General features: G+C 44.3%; 1 protein-coding gene across 1 annotated transcript in view; it reads left to right on the top strand.

The window, feature by feature from the left end:
• Positions 1 to 16,711, top strand: part of LOC308287062 (calmodulin-binding transcription activator 1-like) — a gene marked incomplete at both ends in the record, with an annotated part of 140,611 nt that extends 123,900 nt beyond the window's left edge. Inside the window, 12 exons of the mRNA XM_080728183.1 lie at positions 842 to 990; positions 1,622 to 1,806; positions 2,330 to 2,408; positions 2,651 to 2,921; positions 3,663 to 3,924; positions 4,663 to 5,035; positions 7,910 to 8,076; positions 9,071 to 9,317; positions 9,962 to 10,030; positions 11,620 to 11,765; positions 13,374 to 13,445; positions 16,636 to 16,711. Coding sequence (XP_080584309.1) covers positions 842 to 990; positions 1,622 to 1,806; positions 2,330 to 2,408; positions 2,651 to 2,921; positions 3,663 to 3,924; positions 4,663 to 5,035; positions 7,910 to 8,076; positions 9,071 to 9,317; positions 9,962 to 10,030; positions 11,620 to 11,765; positions 13,374 to 13,445; positions 16,636 to 16,711 — 2,096 coding nt within the window. The remainder of the gene's footprint in view (positions 1 to 841; positions 991 to 1,621; positions 1,807 to 2,329; positions 2,409 to 2,650; positions 2,922 to 3,662; positions 3,925 to 4,662; positions 5,036 to 7,909; positions 8,077 to 9,070; positions 9,318 to 9,961; positions 10,031 to 11,619; positions 11,766 to 13,373; positions 13,446 to 16,635) is intronic.
• Between the last annotated feature and the right edge of the window lie 737 nt (positions 16,712 to 17,448).

Genomic DNA, 17,448 nt, shown 5'->3' with positions numbered 1-17,448 from the left:
AGTCAAAAACCTTTAGATTTAGAAGACAATAGAATCGGTTTAAAAATTTGGACACATTTTCACGATCTTTCAAACGATCTTTCAAAAAATATTGTCGCTTTGGATTAAAAGCGTCTGCTAAATGCCTAAACTGTAAACTGTAAACTGTAATGTCAGATCTACAAGCTCACAGCACAGCACTCTTGTGAGCTTGTATATCTGCTATTTGTCAATGGTTAAAGCATAAAATAATATTTAACGTTCAAGCGTCTGTGTCATGTTAGCGTGACACAGACGCGTTCGAGGTCTTAAAGGGTTCATTATGTCTCACGTCTCTGCGTGTCCCTCTCCCTCTCCCTCTCCACGTGTCCACACAGATACCCAGTTCATTGTTTTCTCTTTAAAAAAATATATCATTTATAAAGCTTGGCTAGATAGGAATTCATAAGAATGAGTTGTCAATGCCCCTGGTGGATGAATTTGTTAATGCTCTATACCAGGGGTTCTCAAAATGTTTTAGGCCGTGACCCCAAAATAAACATATTTGAACTGGGGTCCCCACCCTGACAAGCACTTGGAATTGTAGGTATTACATTTAATGTGACTCGGTTCCGCAGATAAATATTGTGAAAATAGCAGATCTACATGCTCACGTGAGCATGTAGATCGGCTATTTTCACAACGTTCGCCTCTTGCTTACTTAATATTTGACAGTTTGGCCAGTCCTGTCGAATATTCGACTATTCGAATACTTTGAGGTCGAATAATTCGAATACTAAAAGTCACTATTCGTGAATGCCCTACTGCGTGTCCACACAGATACCCAGTTCATTATGTCTCATGTCTTTGTGTGTCCACACAGATACCCAGTTCAGGATGTCCATCCTGGAGCGGCTGGAGCAGATGGAGCAGAGGATGGCTGAGATCAGCAACCAGAACCCCGGCTCAGAAACCATAGCCAACAAGGGCGGAGGAGTGGAGGGGGTAGGAGCCAGCGATCACCAGCCTCAGGTGAGCATGTAATTTAGGTTTTAGTCGTCAGTCTTTTGAATACAGATTTAAAAACTCTGGGCGAGATCCTGGCACTCAGATTTAAAAGAGAGAGCAGCCTTTATTAAACCAACATGTCTTCATCAGGGCTAAAGGTCTTTTGAATACATTTCCATTTAGTTTTAGTCATACAGTATTTTAGTATCTAAAATGTTTTAAGTTTTAGTCTAAGGTTTTAGTTGACTAAATATCATATGATGTTAGTCAACAAAATGATTGATTTACTTGACTAAAAATGTGTTTTGGAAGGCTGTGATGATGGTATCGTAATGCCTGATTCACACTTACGGATCTACAAGGCAAGCTCACAACGTAGATTGTAGATTTCTGTGAACATTTTAATAAATGACATACGCCATTATTTTAGCAAGGTGATAACATGAAAGTCAATTTGCCAAACCGAATCCTTGATCCTTCCATGCTTTGAAATGACAAGAGGAACCTGCTTGAGTATTTTTGCACTCATGTCATGTACTATACACTGTGGAATAATTTGAGGGTGTTTGAATGCTGCTGGTCTCTCACACACACATACAAGCAGGTTTTAAATCCGTCCTTTGTTTCCGTCTCTCTCCCCTACCTGCGCATGCAGCTCTCCCCTGAGCAGGGTTCGTTCGAGGGTCGTGTGGTGGTGGTGTGTGAGAAGATGATGTCCCAGCCGTGCTGGGTCTCCTCCAACCAGCTGGTTCACACCAAGAGCTCCAGAGGAATGACCTTACTGCACCTGGCTGCTGCCCAGGGCTACGCCGGACTCATCCAGACGCTCATCCGCTGGCGGTAAGAACAACGTTCGTCCTTGTCCGGGTGGAAACCTTGTATATGTTCAAAACCGTCGGTTTTGTATTTATCATTTTAGAAATTGTCTAAACTAGTGAAAATAGCCCATCTATTTGTATTTATCATTTTAGAAATGATCTAACTAGCGGAAATAGTGAAAATAGACGATCTACGTTGTGTGCTTGTAGATGTGCTATTTTCGCTAGTTCTTGTATGGTGAAGCAGGGCTTTACTTTACGAAAATTCGTAAGCATTTGAAACTTGGAGATACAAGGTTTCTGCCCGACAGTGACGCATTGTTAATTTTGACAGCAAATTTTGATTTACCGGTAGTTTTAGTAATAGTCTTTTGAATAAAGTCTCATTTAGTTAGTCTTTGTTTAGTTTAGTTCGACTAAATATCATAAGATTTTAGTCAACTAAATCTACAGTTGATCTTTTTTTGGAACCTGCAGAGATAGTAAAACATGGTACACTCAAACATAGTGGCATTGGTACTGACTTTCATTGTTGTGTTCTTTAGCACTAAGCATGCTGACAGTATAGACCTGGAGCTAGAAGTCGACCCACTTAACGTGGACCACTTCTCCTGCACCCCACTGGTAAGTCATCAAGGGTGTGTGTGCGTGTGCATGTGTGTGTGTGTGCCTGCATACGTGTTTGTGTGTTTTGCAGTGCCCGTGTGCCGTGCGTGAGTGTGTGTGTGTGTGTGTGTGTGTGTGTGTGTTTGCCCGTGCATGAGTGGTTGTAAGTGAGTGCACACACGTGCATACATGTATGCGTTTACGTGCGTTGTGTGTGTGCGTGCCTTAGTGTTTCCTGTGACCCTTTCCCCTCGCTCCAGATGTGGGCGTGTGCGCTGGGTCACACCGAGGCGGCGTTGGTGCTCTACCAGTGGGACCCCAGAGCCCTGGCCATCCCCGATTCGCTGGGCCGCCTGCCACTCAACATCGCTCGCTCCCGGGGCCACACCCGATTGGCCGAGCTCCTGGAGCAGCTGCAGCAGGCTTCCCCGGCTCACGGTCAGAACGCAGCTAATACCTGGATAGACAGGTGGAGCGGCGAATCGCAGCCCAGTGGCCTAAGCAACAGCCCGCCTCCTAACTCAAACTCAGGTGATCTTCAAGAATCACAATGCCTGGTGTACTTAGTAGAGATGTACCCATTCTTCCTCACCGATACGAGTATCAATCCAATACCATTGTGTAATTTAAACAAGTCTAGGACAGTGGTTCTCAAAGTAGGGTTCAGGGACCATCTGGGTTCCTTGAGGGGGTTCCAGATGGATCCTTACTAGGTCTCTAACTCTGAGAGTGTACAAACCTTTACAAAATTGAAATGAAAAGGTTTGAGAACCATTGATGAAATGGATACACATTGGCATGTAATAGCACCTTTTTGCCATGGCTATAATACATTACATTTTATAACTTTTATGCAATTGTTATTATACAATTGTATATGACATGAATACATCAAACACTTTGATTTTTTTACTTGCGACCCATAAAAATTGGAAAACAGTGTTCTAGAACAGTAGTTCTCAACATCGGACAAATTGACAAATATTAGAGGCAAAGATGGTGACGCCTTGCTTTTGCAAGGCGTTGTGAGCATGTAGATCTGCTTTTAACAATAGAACCGTGTTATACAAAATGTAATGCCTCAACTCTTATAGTGCTCGTCAGGGTGGGGGGGTCCCCAGTTAAAATGTGATTATTTTGGTGGTCGCGGCCTGAAAAGGTTGAGAACCACTGGTCTAGAAGAACATCTCACGGTAATAAAAAGAAAATGTCAAAAACACCAATTTTGTCTTAGTGCTGGTTATTTACCCAGGGTCTCTATAATGTCTCCAGAGCTGAGGAGAGCCAGCAGGAGGGGGGGAGAGAGCCAGCCGGGCAGCCAGCAGAGCTGGAGTCAGGCTGCAGGACCCCGGGACCCTCAGAGCAGCCAGGGAGGAGAGCATGGTGGAGGACCCCCTCCTGCCAAGAGACTCAAGCCCAGCCCGGACCCCCAGCCACAGCAGCAGCAGCAGCAGCAGCTAGCCAACACCAACACCGTCAACCCCGTTCTCCCCAACTCCTCCGTCCTGACAAACCTTACCACCACCACCCCCAGGTAGGGATCATGAGGCCATATCGTCGTTGTCGGGTGAAAACCTTGTATGTCCAAAACCGTTCGTTTTGCATTTATCATTTAAAAAATGATTTAAACTAGTGAAAACAGCCGATCTACAAGCACACAACGCCTCGCACCGCGAGGCGTTGTGTGCTTATAGATCTGCTGTTTTCACTACTTTTGTGGGACGGCCTTGTATGATGAAGCAGGGCTTTGCTTTGCGAAAGAACATACACATTTGAAACTTGGAGATACGAGGTTTCCACCTGACAACGATGATATGAGTCTGCTCACTGGTGATGCTGAAAAGGCTCTGCTGTAATTTGTTGTGGTTTATTACAATATGAGAATTCCACATCACGATTATTGTGGCAAAAGGATTATTGCGATTCCGATTAACAATATTCTCCCGATAATAAAGATTATGCACTTTTGTTCTACTACTTGAACCCCCAGCACCCGATTTCTGGGTGTTGAACGTTCGGCAGAAAAAGCCGATCTACAATTGATCTTTTTTTGTGCTGTTTTTGGCGAATCGGATTTGTGTAGAGCGAAATAAGAGCGTACCAAATGCAGTCTGTTATCAAGTACAGAGGGGTTGAAGAGCAAGTGTATGACAGCGGACAATCCCGCGAGAAATTAAAATCTCTGCGATACAATTATTGTGAGCATATTATTTTTTCTTTATCACGATAAACGATAATAATAGCGACTATCTTCCCATCCCTATCCTTCCAGGTCTCTTCTTCTTCTGCCTAACCCCTCCCAGCACACTGGGCCCCCCTCCTCCTCCTCCACCAACAACCACCCCAGCTTTCAGAGCAGCGTGCCGCCACCTCCTCTGGCCTCCTCCAGCCCATCACACATGAGGCCTCATCCTCATCATCAGCTCCCCAACCTGCAGGCCAGGATGGGGGGGTCCGGAGCGGGAGGCGGAGGAGGAGGAGGGGGCACCAGGTGGAGCCTGAGGCAGGCCCTGGGCCGGCGCAGCCTGGCCAGGAGGATCCTGGGCAAGGAGAGGCTGGCCATCCACCTGCGCCAGAGAGTGCTGTCCGACCGGGGGGAGGAGTCAGAGCTGCTGACCTATCAGGAGCATGCAGAGGACCTGCAGGTACTGTCACTCTGGGCTCGATATGCGCTGTGTGTTGCATAAATGGAAGTGGCGGAAGTGCTGCGTTTAAAGCAAGGTGTTAACCGCACCGATTCAGCCACGAATCGGCGGTGGAAGGCGGCCGCCGACCGGGAGCCATCTGCAACTTGTCGGCAAGATGCGCTTGCCGTCGATAGGGCTGTCGGAACCCGTCGATCGAAAACCAAACCTGCTCAGTCTTTTGCAATCCACCCTTTGTTAGCCTCCTGGTTGGTCCCTGACTGACCAACCAGCAGGCTCTATCTGCCTTGTCCCGCCCTGGTTCCGCCTTTTTTATGTTGAATTAGCTAAAACATAATTTTTGGAGAAATAAAAACATTTAAAAACATGCTGATTCACTATGCTGCCACTGAGCAGCTCCAATTGACTGAAACAACGTTTGAAATTAGAATTGAGCACACAGAATAACAATATGAAGCAACTGCATTAACATGGCAGTGGATGGAATGTCCCACTGAATGTCCCACCAAGACACAGCAACCAATGGGTGTGGAGAGGGGCAGGACAATGGGCGGGACTTGACAAAGGGTGAATTGGTCTGTAGGACTGAGGCGACTTGATACACCACTGACTTACAGTATGGGCCTTGCTTATGAAGGCCCACTGTGAAAGTGAATTCTGAATGAAACGTGAAATGTTCAGATGACCGATGCATAAATGCAAATCATGTATTTCTGTAAAGAGTACTGCATTATGTACATTCCACTGAAAATACGTTTAAATTCCTAAGCGCTCCAGCGGAGCAATCCTATTGCCTTCAAAAGTCCTATTGAATGATCCATTAAAATGTTTTATTTATTATCTGTAACATAAAGCCCTGAGCTTTCCTCAACAAATCATTACTTTCACTTCTCAACTGCAAGCCACAGTGTGTAAAAAATGTCCTGTCAGCATATATCTGACATCAACCGTAAGCTATAACGTTTTCAATCATGTGCGTTTGCTTCTTTTTAGCTGATAAAATGTGCGAAGCTCCCTAAAAAACCCTAAAAAACAACAACAACAACAACAAAGAAACCTGTTTTGCTGACTGGCACCTTCAGCTGAGTGGGGTTCAGCTAAATGGGTTTTTACTGTACCTACTGTATCTAAACATAAGTCATTTCCATAAACGTATTCGAAAATAGGAAGCGAATTATCAGAAATGAGCATTAAGACAAAGCAAATTTAGCCTGTTTCCATTTGCGGGTGTCATTCGAATTAGCGACGGTCGCATGAGCCGACTCAGCGCGGTCCAGCTGAACACAGCGAATCGCTCCCTACCTCCTTGCCCACCACTGGTTCTGTCGGAGGTTGTCTTTGCACAACAGTCTGTAAAGAGCTACAGCTGGCAGACTGGGACGTTAAACGTGAAAACGGGAGGAATTTACACACGGTCCGTCACGTGTCACTCCATGTGTAACAACCGGTTTGTTTTGTGGGGCTAACGCTATACAATGGACATTCACTAATGCGCATTTAGTTTTTTCAATAAAGCTTCAAAATCCACCTCCTCCAAGCGCATAAATGTTTTTGCGGATAATGAAAGTATATTCGAATTTTGAAGTGTTTCCATAAAAAGATTTATGCGCAAAAGCCTTAATGCGCATTAAGAGGCTTTATGGAAACGCCACTATTGACTGTGTGTGAATGGAATGTACAATGTGTGCTGCTTGCTTATTATGTGTAGTGTTTTGATTAGTTTCATTTGGATTCCATAGAAAGAGCTAGCATGTCTTCTTATGGAAGCATGTTGTGCAGCAAAAATAGCATCTATGACTGTCATAGGCTATTTTTGTTTTTTGTTTTTGTTGATTAGAGCAGTGTTTCTCAAATGGGGTATGTGTACCCCTAGGGGTACGCGGAGGTACTGCAGGGGGTACAGGAGAATATGGGAATATGTATTTTACTGTTATGGGTAATGATAAAACATTGACAGTCGTTGTGTGAACCTGCTAATCTGTTCATTGTAAAACCAAATTACCAGGGCTGGGATGCGATTACAAAAAAATATCAAATTAATTACAGGCTTTGTAATTAATTAATCTCAATTAATCTAATTTTAATCGCATATTAATATTTGACCCGAGAAGCATTTTTTTCCCCAAGTAAAACACATTTTGTTGTACGAGTGAATCAACAAGTGAGTTTTTTAAATCTAAATTTCGCATCCACTGGGCCAAGCAAAGCACTCTGATCAGCTACTTCTCCCTTTGCGTTTGTTGTCTCTTCTTGGTTGGTGCATCGCTATGATGATCGGTATGCCCGAAAGTGAAGGTTCTGTGGTGCAAAAACTAAGTGCGATTAAAATGCATTAATTTTCTGTAATTAATGAATCGCAATTAATCAGTTAAAGTCCCAGCCCTACAAATTACATCAATAACTTGACTAGTACAACTGTTAACGAATAGAAAGCAATGTTTATTTGCCAAAATTGCCATTATGCTGTTTTATTGTTGACATATTGGCATTGGAACTGGACTTTTGATGAGTTTTTGATGAGCAAAAAGCTAAATGCTGTAGTCAGTGGAAGGGGGTACTTGCCTTCAGAAATCAGTATAAGGGGGTACTGCAGCCAAAGTACCCCCTTATTGAGAACCACTGGATTAGAGCACTTATGGTGGTCAAACTAGCATTACATTTAGAAGCATTTTCCATCAAATGGTCTCAGATATTTAGTCAAATCAAAGGTTAAAGCCTCGGTCTGTGATTTCATCCCCAGTATGTAGGGACAGCAGGAATTTTGACGAATCACATGATAGGATTTGGCCATACACATCTTGTCAGTGGTGAGTGAGATATTATGTTTTGCTTGAATCCATGATAACGCCTACATCCTGTCTTGGTATGCTGCAGGCCGACATGACCCTGCTGGCCGATCACATCATGGACGCCGCTTCACCTGGCAGGTTCATCAAACAGGAGAGCTCTGTCGCCATGGAGACTGAAATGGCCCTAGAGAACGTGGGAATCAGTAGCAGCGTGGTCAGCTCACTGGCCGGCTACCTCGGTGACGTGGAGAGGTGGGTCCATGTCATTCATGTCCTTGTTGTTTGTACCATCATAGTAGCAGCAGAAGGTTAACCCGCCTGGGGGGTTATTATTACACTGGCAACGTGTCGTTTTGCGGTGTGTTGTTCAGCTAACGGTACCCAGCATAGGCTGGGTTATTGGCTCTCCCTTCCCAGGGCCGGCTTAATGGACGGGCTTTGCAGCACAAGGCACAAAGCTTGGGGGGGGGGGCACCAAACGACGGGGAGAAAGTGAAAGAAGACTGAACTATCGCGGCCAAAGCGCCAAAATCTAGACGGCCAGACAGACAGAACCTTATATAATAGATAGTATGGATGCGTCCTGAGCATACCCCTAGGGAGGTCCTCGCAGCACGTCCCCTTGGCAGACCAAGGGCCAGATGGAAGAATTACATCCCCCGGGAGGAAGTGGCTAATGTTTCTCAGGAAAGGGACGTCTGGAGCTCTCTGCTGCCCCTGTGACCCGACTCCGCATAAGCGGTTGAAGATGGAGGGATGGATGGATTAAACTCTATGCCACTTTAATTAACATTAACTCCTTTCTGTTTGGGGGCGTGTTCTCTCCTCTGCGTCATCAATGCCCATACCCTAGGTGGGGGTGGCAAAAGGGCCTTTCTGTGTGGAGTTTGCATGTTCTCCCTGTGTCTCCTAGGGTAGGTACCGTCACAAAAAACATGCAGTAATCCTGGTCTCTATACTGCCTCCCCCTGGCCAGCCGGGGCGCCTGAGGAGGGAAAAGGAACTGGATGGAATAACGTGTTCCTTCTATGCGCTATGTCCAAACAGGGAAACGTGCCCCTGTCAGGTGAAAAGAAGCAACTTGGACTCCTCATACATAGAAGGAAGCATGAGGTCAGTCCGTTGCTCTCCCCAGGTTTGCAGAGGGAGTGTAGCGCCCAGGATTACATTAGATAATTCGCACCTGGTGAAAAATGGGTTACGAAATTGTGGGATAATTATTATGTATATATATTTTTTTTTCCAGGTTTCTGTACTCCAAGACCCAGAATCCTCCCAGCAGCACCAGGCCACACCCTCTCCACGGGTCCGAGGCTCTGGAGAGAGACGGCCAGGCTAAGCAAGGCCTGTCCGACTGGAGCGCCTTCCTCTGTGCAGCTATGAAGGAGGAGAGGTGGAAAGCAGACTGCTCCCGTCTGGCCATGACCGAGGTGGAGCAGAGGGAACTCTATGACACCATCCGGCACGCTCTGCACTCCCTCAGAAGACACAAGGTAGGAATACTGCCGAATAATATAGATATACTAAGCCTCCTGCACGAAAAGGGACGTGGCTCGTGGATCTGCTATTTTCGTGTCGTGCAGTGAAAAGTCATGAGCTGTGGTGGAAAGTAACTACTGTATATACATTTACTCAAGTGCTGTACTTGTACTTTTACTTTACTTGAGTGTTAGGATTTTTTGCTACCTTATACTTCTACTCCACTAGGTAAATGCTGTCCATTTAAGCCCTATTTTATATAATTTTTATTATGTTAGAAAATAACCAATCTACACATTTTAAACACTTTTGCAAAAACATTTGGTTCTCCAAGTATATTTTGATGCCAAAACGTTTGCACTTTTTCTCAAATAAAACTTTGAATATGGCCTGCATTCAACTTTGTGGTATTGCAAATTTTTACATAAGTAAAAAATGTGAGTGTTTTTCCACCACTAGTTATTATAGGCTTGCACGACATGATGGCACAGCAAGTAGATCTCTGACTTGTGTAATTTACCCAATAGGCTCCTCAAGATGAAGCATGACCCAAAAAACTAAAAATATTTTAAACGTATTCAAAGATGCCATACGCATATGCATCTTGAGTCCTAGAACAAACATGTTGACATAAGCGCTGATGTGATTCTCCCTATAGGGACCCATTCAGGAACAACGCAAAGAGGTTGCAGTGGTGATCCAGCGCTGTTACAAGCGATACAAACAGGTATTTTTATTTTATTTTCTATGTATTTAATCTGGGAAGACAAATTGAGAGCAAGCTCTCTTTTTCAAGGACGCCCTGAGTACAACTCCGTCATCCTGCAGTTTGTTCCATTTGTCTGGGGCATAGAAGATGAAAGCAGTCTTTCTTTGTTCACTGTTCATTCGTGGGGTGATGAGTCTAATGTGTGTCTATGAACGTGTTTGATATCCCATAGTTTTTTTATTCTAAAAATGAAGGTAAATACAATGTGAGCTTGCCTTACAGGGCCTTATAAATAAATAAATAAAACACAAAAACATGTTCTCTATGAATGCTGAGAGAAGGCCAACCCCAGTTCTTTCGTATAAAATATCACCACATTGCTGAATAATGAGCACACCGTGAAACCTTAGCACCTAATATCGGAACACACTGATCTGGAACTGAGCGTGGCATTGAAGCCTACAGGACTGCTTTGATGATTATTGTAGCGACTACTTCTTCCCAATAATCAAACCATTTAACAGTAGCATTATTGAGGCTTGAGCTTCGGCATGAACTGTGTGACACATTTCCAACTCCAAAGCGTAATTTCCACCTGGCACGATAACTATAAAGATATATCATTTTAAATACAATGGCGAACAATATCTTTATAGCAGGTGTCTTCAACAGGGGGTCCAGGACCCCTAGGGGGTCCTCAGAGTTATCTATTCCGAGGAGAACTTTAGCCAAAAATAGCCGATCTACAAGCTCACAATGCCTCGCAGCGCGAGGCGTTGTGAGCTTGTAGATCTGCTATTTTCGGCAAAGAGGTTTGGTGTTGTAGGGAAAACCAGAGCAGACTAAGTAACAGTGAAAGGTCAGGTTTGCTAAGTAGTGACGGTTTAAGTGGTTAAATGTCTGAAAATACTCATTCTGTGCCAATGACGTCTCATGACGTTTTTTTTGCAAAGGCGTTCAGTGCCAATGACGTCTTTGACGTCTTTTGAGTTTTTTGTATAAAAAAAAAAAAAAAAAAAATCACTTTTTTTTTTTTTTTTTTAAAGATGTCAAAATGACCTGGGATCAGAGAGATGCTTTTCTCTGTTTGTGTGTTGGCTCCCTCGTTTAGCTGATAAAGAAAATGTGTGTTCATTCTAGTGGATGGACACTTTTTTTCATTCAAACAGCTCTATCTCTGGAACCATTTGTCTGATTGACAAAAATCTTTTTGCCACTGAATCACAACAACTGTGTCTGTTTCTGTGGGGGAAAAAATTATAAAAAAAAAAAAAACATTTTTTTTGATTGCGCAATAAAGAAAAACATACAAAACCGTGGCACAGCTACCTTGGAGCCATTTTGGCATTTGGCACAGAATGAGTTGAATACAACATGATAGTGCTGTCAAACAAGTCTATGAAACTATCTATGAAATCTTTGTAAAAGTTTAATCAGCAAAACTATTTTATACAGTATATAGTGGGGGTCCCTGCTTCATCTCCCTCTCAGCTTAGGGGTCCTTGGCTGAGAAACATTGAAGACCCCTGCTTTATAGTTATCGTTATAGTTATCATGCCTGGTGGGAATGAAGCTTAACACTCTGTCACTCTCTCACCATCCCACAGTATGCACTTTATAAGAGGATGACCCTGGCTGCCATCCTGATCCAGAGCCGGTTCCGGAGTTTCCACGAGCAGAGGAAGTTCCAACAGAGTCGCAGAGCAGCGGTCCTCATCCAGCAATACTACCGCTCCTACAGACACTCCCTCAGGTAGCACACACACACACACACACACACACACACACACACACACACACACACACACACAGGTCTTTTGTCCCACCAAGACACAGCAACCAATGGGTGCGAAGAGGGGCGGGACAACGGGCCTGACTTGACAAAGGGTAATTATCACAGACATGGAACAGAGTTTTACCGGGGACTGCCCATTAGTCTGAAGGTTCATTAGTCCGAATTTAGTTAGGGTTAAGCCCTTTGCACACAGATGCGTTTATCATAAATAAAAAAACTGACAATTTCATTTTTTTTAAAGAAAACAATGATTTTCTACGACATCATGCACACCAAGATCCGAATTAGCCGTGCGTCGAGTGGCTGCGGCCGTGCGTTTTTTTCTCGATCGAACACAGTTCGATTCGTGCGTCTTGTCGCATGCGGTAAAAAACTCATCACTCCTTTTATGACTCCTTTTGGGATCCGCAGCGCCGATTCCGCACAGCATTGCACACCAAATCCAATACGTTTTATTCATGCAGCAAACGAAAAAAAACGCAACTGTCCTGCACCGTTTTGCTAATGCCTTAGCTCTAGGCTTGGGCATTCCTGTAATCTGCAGGCCTCTCACAACTGATTTATAGACATTACAGAGGCTTCCAAACAGGCCCGGATTTATATGACATGAGGCCCCTGGGCAAGGGGAAATAAAGAGGCCCTCATGCGCGCGCGAAAATTCCACCTCCGGTCCACCTGACCACACCGTGACCTCACCTTCGGACCGGCCCGTGCATAATCTGACTGTGTATCTTCATTGGCTCATTGGAAGGGTCTAAAGCGGATACAGAATTGGAGTTTGCGTGCATGTGTGTAGCCTATGTGTGTGGAAAGTACCGGATACATAGAGTGGGTGGGCTTTAGACTGCACTAAGCTTTCAGAGCAGCTACATGCAGTGCAGCCAGCAGAGCAGAAGCTCTCAATAATAAAACAAAATGTACTGTAACTAAACACAAATATCACTTTATTTGGATTGCAATACTTTAAAATGTCATCATTAAATTTACTCATTCAGGGTCTTTTCAAAATGGCTTCCAAGTTCCACAACGCCTCCCTCTCCATAGACTTCCATGTAATTCATAGTGCACGGATCATGCACGCCCATGCCTATATCATGCAGCACGTGTGTCCACACTGTTCACAGCTTTCAAACAAAAAAATCTGAATGGAAATCCGTTCAGGCATTCATGAGCTAGCAGCCATTATGTTTTCTTGAAATGTAAACAAACATGGCTGCCATGTTTGTTGGTATGGGGGTTAAACATGGAATTCGCGATCATACTACTACATTTTTTGGGGTCCAAAAAATTTCTTTTGAAAAAAAAAAAAAAAAATTTTTTTTTTTTTTTTTTTTTTTGAGGCCCCCCTCCCCTGAGGCCCCTGGGCTCGTGCCCACCCTAGCCCAATGGTAAGTCCGGCCCTGCTTCCAAATATGAACACAAGAGACGATATAGTACAAACCTCTTTCTCACCTCACGTGCTACCTATGCTGTTCCATTGTCTCAAAGAAGCAAACAAGAAAATCAGTTTTACTCTTATGCAAGCACAACCCTGAACCCTGAACCTTGAACATCTCTCTTTCACAGCAGTCTTCTCACTAAGAAACAGAACCAGGCTGCCCGCAAGATCCTGAGGTTCCTGCTGCGATGCCGCCACAGGTAGGCATTTCAAAAGAAAACTCTACACACACGCACCTGGCACACACACACACACACACACACACACACACACACACACACACACACACACACACACACACACACACACACACACACACACAGCAGAAATAGCAGAGCTACAAGCTATAGTACATGGGTCTTCATAGTTTTCAGGCCAATGACCCCTTTGCTGAGAGAGAGATGAAGCAGGGACCCCCACGACCTGTCAATAGATTCCATATTTTCATCTTTTGACTGCACAATCATCAGTGTATTTTGGATTCTTGAACCGTCAATACTTAAAGGAGAAGACCGTTCATAAAGGGTTTCTACCTTTTTAGTTGTCTCCCCTGAGATGTTGAATAGTGGTCGAGGTCTTGCTTTTATTTCCCAAAGCATTGTTGTGATTTTCGTCCAAAACAGAAAACCGAGTTCCATCTCACAACGGCGGTTCATGGGCGAAAACAAAATCCGAGTATTTAAACATGTCAAAACAACAAAATAACGCCTCAGGTATCCTCCTTGGACTCACAGCAGTGAACGGATGTCAACAAACTCCACGTGATCGCAGCACTGTTGTGAAACAGCCGTAAAGCGAATGCTGTCTCCAGCATGTAGAATGTTTTTTATTCTACCAGCAGGGGCGTAGTTTTGCAATCTTTTGTTGCTTTTACCAGCTAAATGTGTGGAAAAAGCGATCTCTTGCAGTTCTATAATGTTCCAAACAACCCCTATGACTGTATCTACTGCACGTTTATGATGTTGCATATTCATGAGCCATTGGCATTGATTGTTGCAACTTGTCACACTCTAGTAGTCTATTCAGCCAAGGCAACAAAGAACATTCCAGCGACAATAACGTGTGAAAAGCCTAGTAGTACAAATTTGAACCTGTTTTATAATATTATATGTTATACTACTGCAGTAGGCCTAACTAAAGTTTTCAAATAAATGTATTGGAGTAAAAGTAGAATATTTGGATCAGTGTTGTAGTGAGTAGAAGTAAAATTATTGGAAATACTCAAGTAAAGTACTTCTACTTAGAAAAGTAAATAGTTATTTTACACCCCTGGTTACTGTAAATCAGAATAAATGTTATTGATAACAGTCAAGATAAACATCAATGTAGTAGCATAGATAATGGACATTATAGCTTTTCTGGATGAGAAAAAAAAAGTGGATATGTAGGCCCATTCATAGCTGTTCTTTTATTGACCAAATGTGACAACAATGACAAACATCTGATAAATAGAAAAAGCATACTAAATACATACTACATTTCTATCTATCATAAGCTCATTATATCAAATTGAAATAGGCCTATAAGCTAAGACACTATATCAGAAATATATTCACAAGGAATAAAACAAAAGGGTAGAAATACAATTTCTAAAGTCTAAAGGTTCAAATTTGTACTACTAGGCTTTTCACACGTTATTGTCGCTGGAATGTTCTTTGTTGCCTTGGCTGAATAGACTACTAGAGTGTGACAAGTTGCAACAATCAATGCCAATGGCTCATGAATATGCAACAAACGTGCAGTAGATAGTCATACTGAAGGGGTTTGGATCATTATAGAACTGCATAGATCGCTTTTCCCATACATTTAGCTGTGAGAAGCAACAAAATATTGCAAAACTACGCCCCTGCTGGTAGAATAAAATACATTTCCATGCTGGAGACAGCATTCGCTTTACGGCTGTTTCACAACAGTGCTGCAATCACGTGCAGATTGTTGACATCCGTTCACTGCTGTGACTCGAGTCCAATAAGGAAACCTGAGGCGTTATTTTGTTGTTTTAACATGTTTAAATACTTGGATTTTGGTTTTGCCCATGAACCGCCGTTGTGAGAAGGAACTCGGCTTTCCCGGTTTGGACGAAAATCACAACAATGCTTTGGGAGATAATAGCAAGACCTCGACCACTATTCATTAGATGAGGTAAGACACCTAAAAAGTAGTTAACCCTTTATGAACGGTCTTCTCCTTTAATAAACTTGACCTTTCACTCTGTACTTACTCTGCTCTTTTTCCCCTCTACACCAAAGCTCTTTGCCGAAAATAGCCGATCTACAAGCTCACAACGCCTCACGCTGCGAGGCGTTGTGAGCTTGTAGATCTGCTATTTTTGGCTAAAGTTCTCCGAATAATAAATTTAAAAAAGGCGATTTTTTTTCCCTATCACACAAAGATTTGGAGAACCCCCTGTAGTAACGCTGAGGACCCCCTAGGGGTCCCGGACCCCCTGTTGAAGACCTCTGCTATTGTAGATCGGCTATTTCCGTTATTTTTCCTACATGTGTAAAAGACTCACACAGTCGCCACATGCACAACGCCACACATCACTGCCACGCTACAAGTGTGCTAATAGTTGGTGTTGTTTTGCTGTTCCTGTGAAGCCCCTTGATGGACCATAGGCTTCTGAAACGGGTGAGTCCTCTCTCTCTCTCTCTCTGTCTCCCTCTCTCTCTGTCTCCCTCCCTCCCTCCCTCCCTCCCTCTCTCTCTCTCTCTCTCCCTCCCTCCCTCCCTCTCTCTCTCTCTCTCAGTCTCTCTCTCTCTCCTCCCCCTACTGGCTGATGCCTGCTTGTGCATGTCAGCTGAAGCAGGGGGAGAGAGGTCATCCTACATGATCCTCTCTCTCTCTCTCTCTCTCTCTCTCTCTCTCTCTCTCTCTCTCTCTCTCTCTCTCTCTCTCTCTCTCTCTCTCTCTCTCTGAGGACTGATAGTTCTAATGCATGAATGACAGACATAGTCCTTCCTGGGGGCATTTATGTTCTGAGTGACGTCACAGAAGGACATCTCTGTCTTGCTTGGCCTGCCGGTTCTCTTGCTATTTCTTTGCCTTGATTGCTGGGGAAGAAAAACAGGATAGTGTGTGTACGTGCGTGCTTCATACGTGCGTGCGTCTGTGTGTGTGGCGTGTGGCATGAGTAGCCCTGCTTGTTGCCCAGAAACCTAATAATAGCAGTTTGTAGATGAACAATCCAATCAAGTCCACTTTATTTATAATATAGCGCTTTTAAAAGAAAATCGCAGGGTTACCAAAGTGCTGCACAATAAAAGGTAAAAAATAAAACAGGTGCACTAAGCATGAGGACATAAAACAATAAAATGAATAAAAACATGCACTGTGTCAGTATTATTATGGAATGTATATCTGATGTGTGTGTTGGTCTTCTCCCGGCAGGGTCAGAGAGCAGAGAAAGGTCAGGGGTCGTGAGAGCCCACCCCCTGGCCCCACACACCGCCCCCTCAGCCTGTGAGCAAACTACACTCCTCCCTCTCTCCCTCCCTCCACCCCCTCTTCCCACACCCACGCCCGATCTGTGCTTCGTCGACACGATGGTGTCGCGCGCCAAAAAATAGCCGATTGGTCAGCTCAGAACGCGTTGCGACGCGTCGTGAGCTTATAGATCGGCTGTATTAGTTCTGTGACACTGTCGAATGACGGAGCATAAATTCGGTATCCCCCCTTGCCCCGCCCCCACACACTCTCTCTCTCTCTCTCGCACACATATTCTCCCCTCTTCTTCTTCTTCTTCTTCTTCCAAGAGGAATGAACGCTTCCCGGACAGACTGAGGACAGGGGTCCATCACGGCAGCTCAGACAGACGAACGGACGGACGGACGGACGGACAGACGGACAGACAGCTGGGTGGAGCCCAGACACCTTGGCTCTATATAACCTCAGCTCCACTATAATACCCCTCCACAGACAGCCCCCCCCCCACCCCACACACACTGGGAGGCCATCCCATTAATCTCATGGCATCTTTGCACTCTTCATGGGCATGTGTGTCTTTTGCCAGAGCGAGTGGACGACGTGAGCGGAAAAAGATTGCAGAAGAAAAAGGAAAGAAAAAGATCCTACCGCTTGTGTGTGAAGTGAACGACTCGGCTCAGAATGAAGGTCGCCACTGGCGTGTGGAACCCACAGAGTGAAAACCATACCCTTGCCCCTGCCTCTATCCCTGCCCTCCCTACGCCTCTGTTTTGTATG

Source organism: Nannobrachium achirus (genome assembly GCF_963921795.1).
Source record: "Nannobrachium achirus genome assembly, chromosome: 6".
NCBI lineage: Eukaryota > Metazoa > Chordata > Actinopteri > Myctophiformes > Myctophidae > Nannobrachium > Nannobrachium achirus.
Note: the sequence above shows the minus strand (reverse complement) of the source record. Positions and strands in the feature narration are given on the sequence as shown.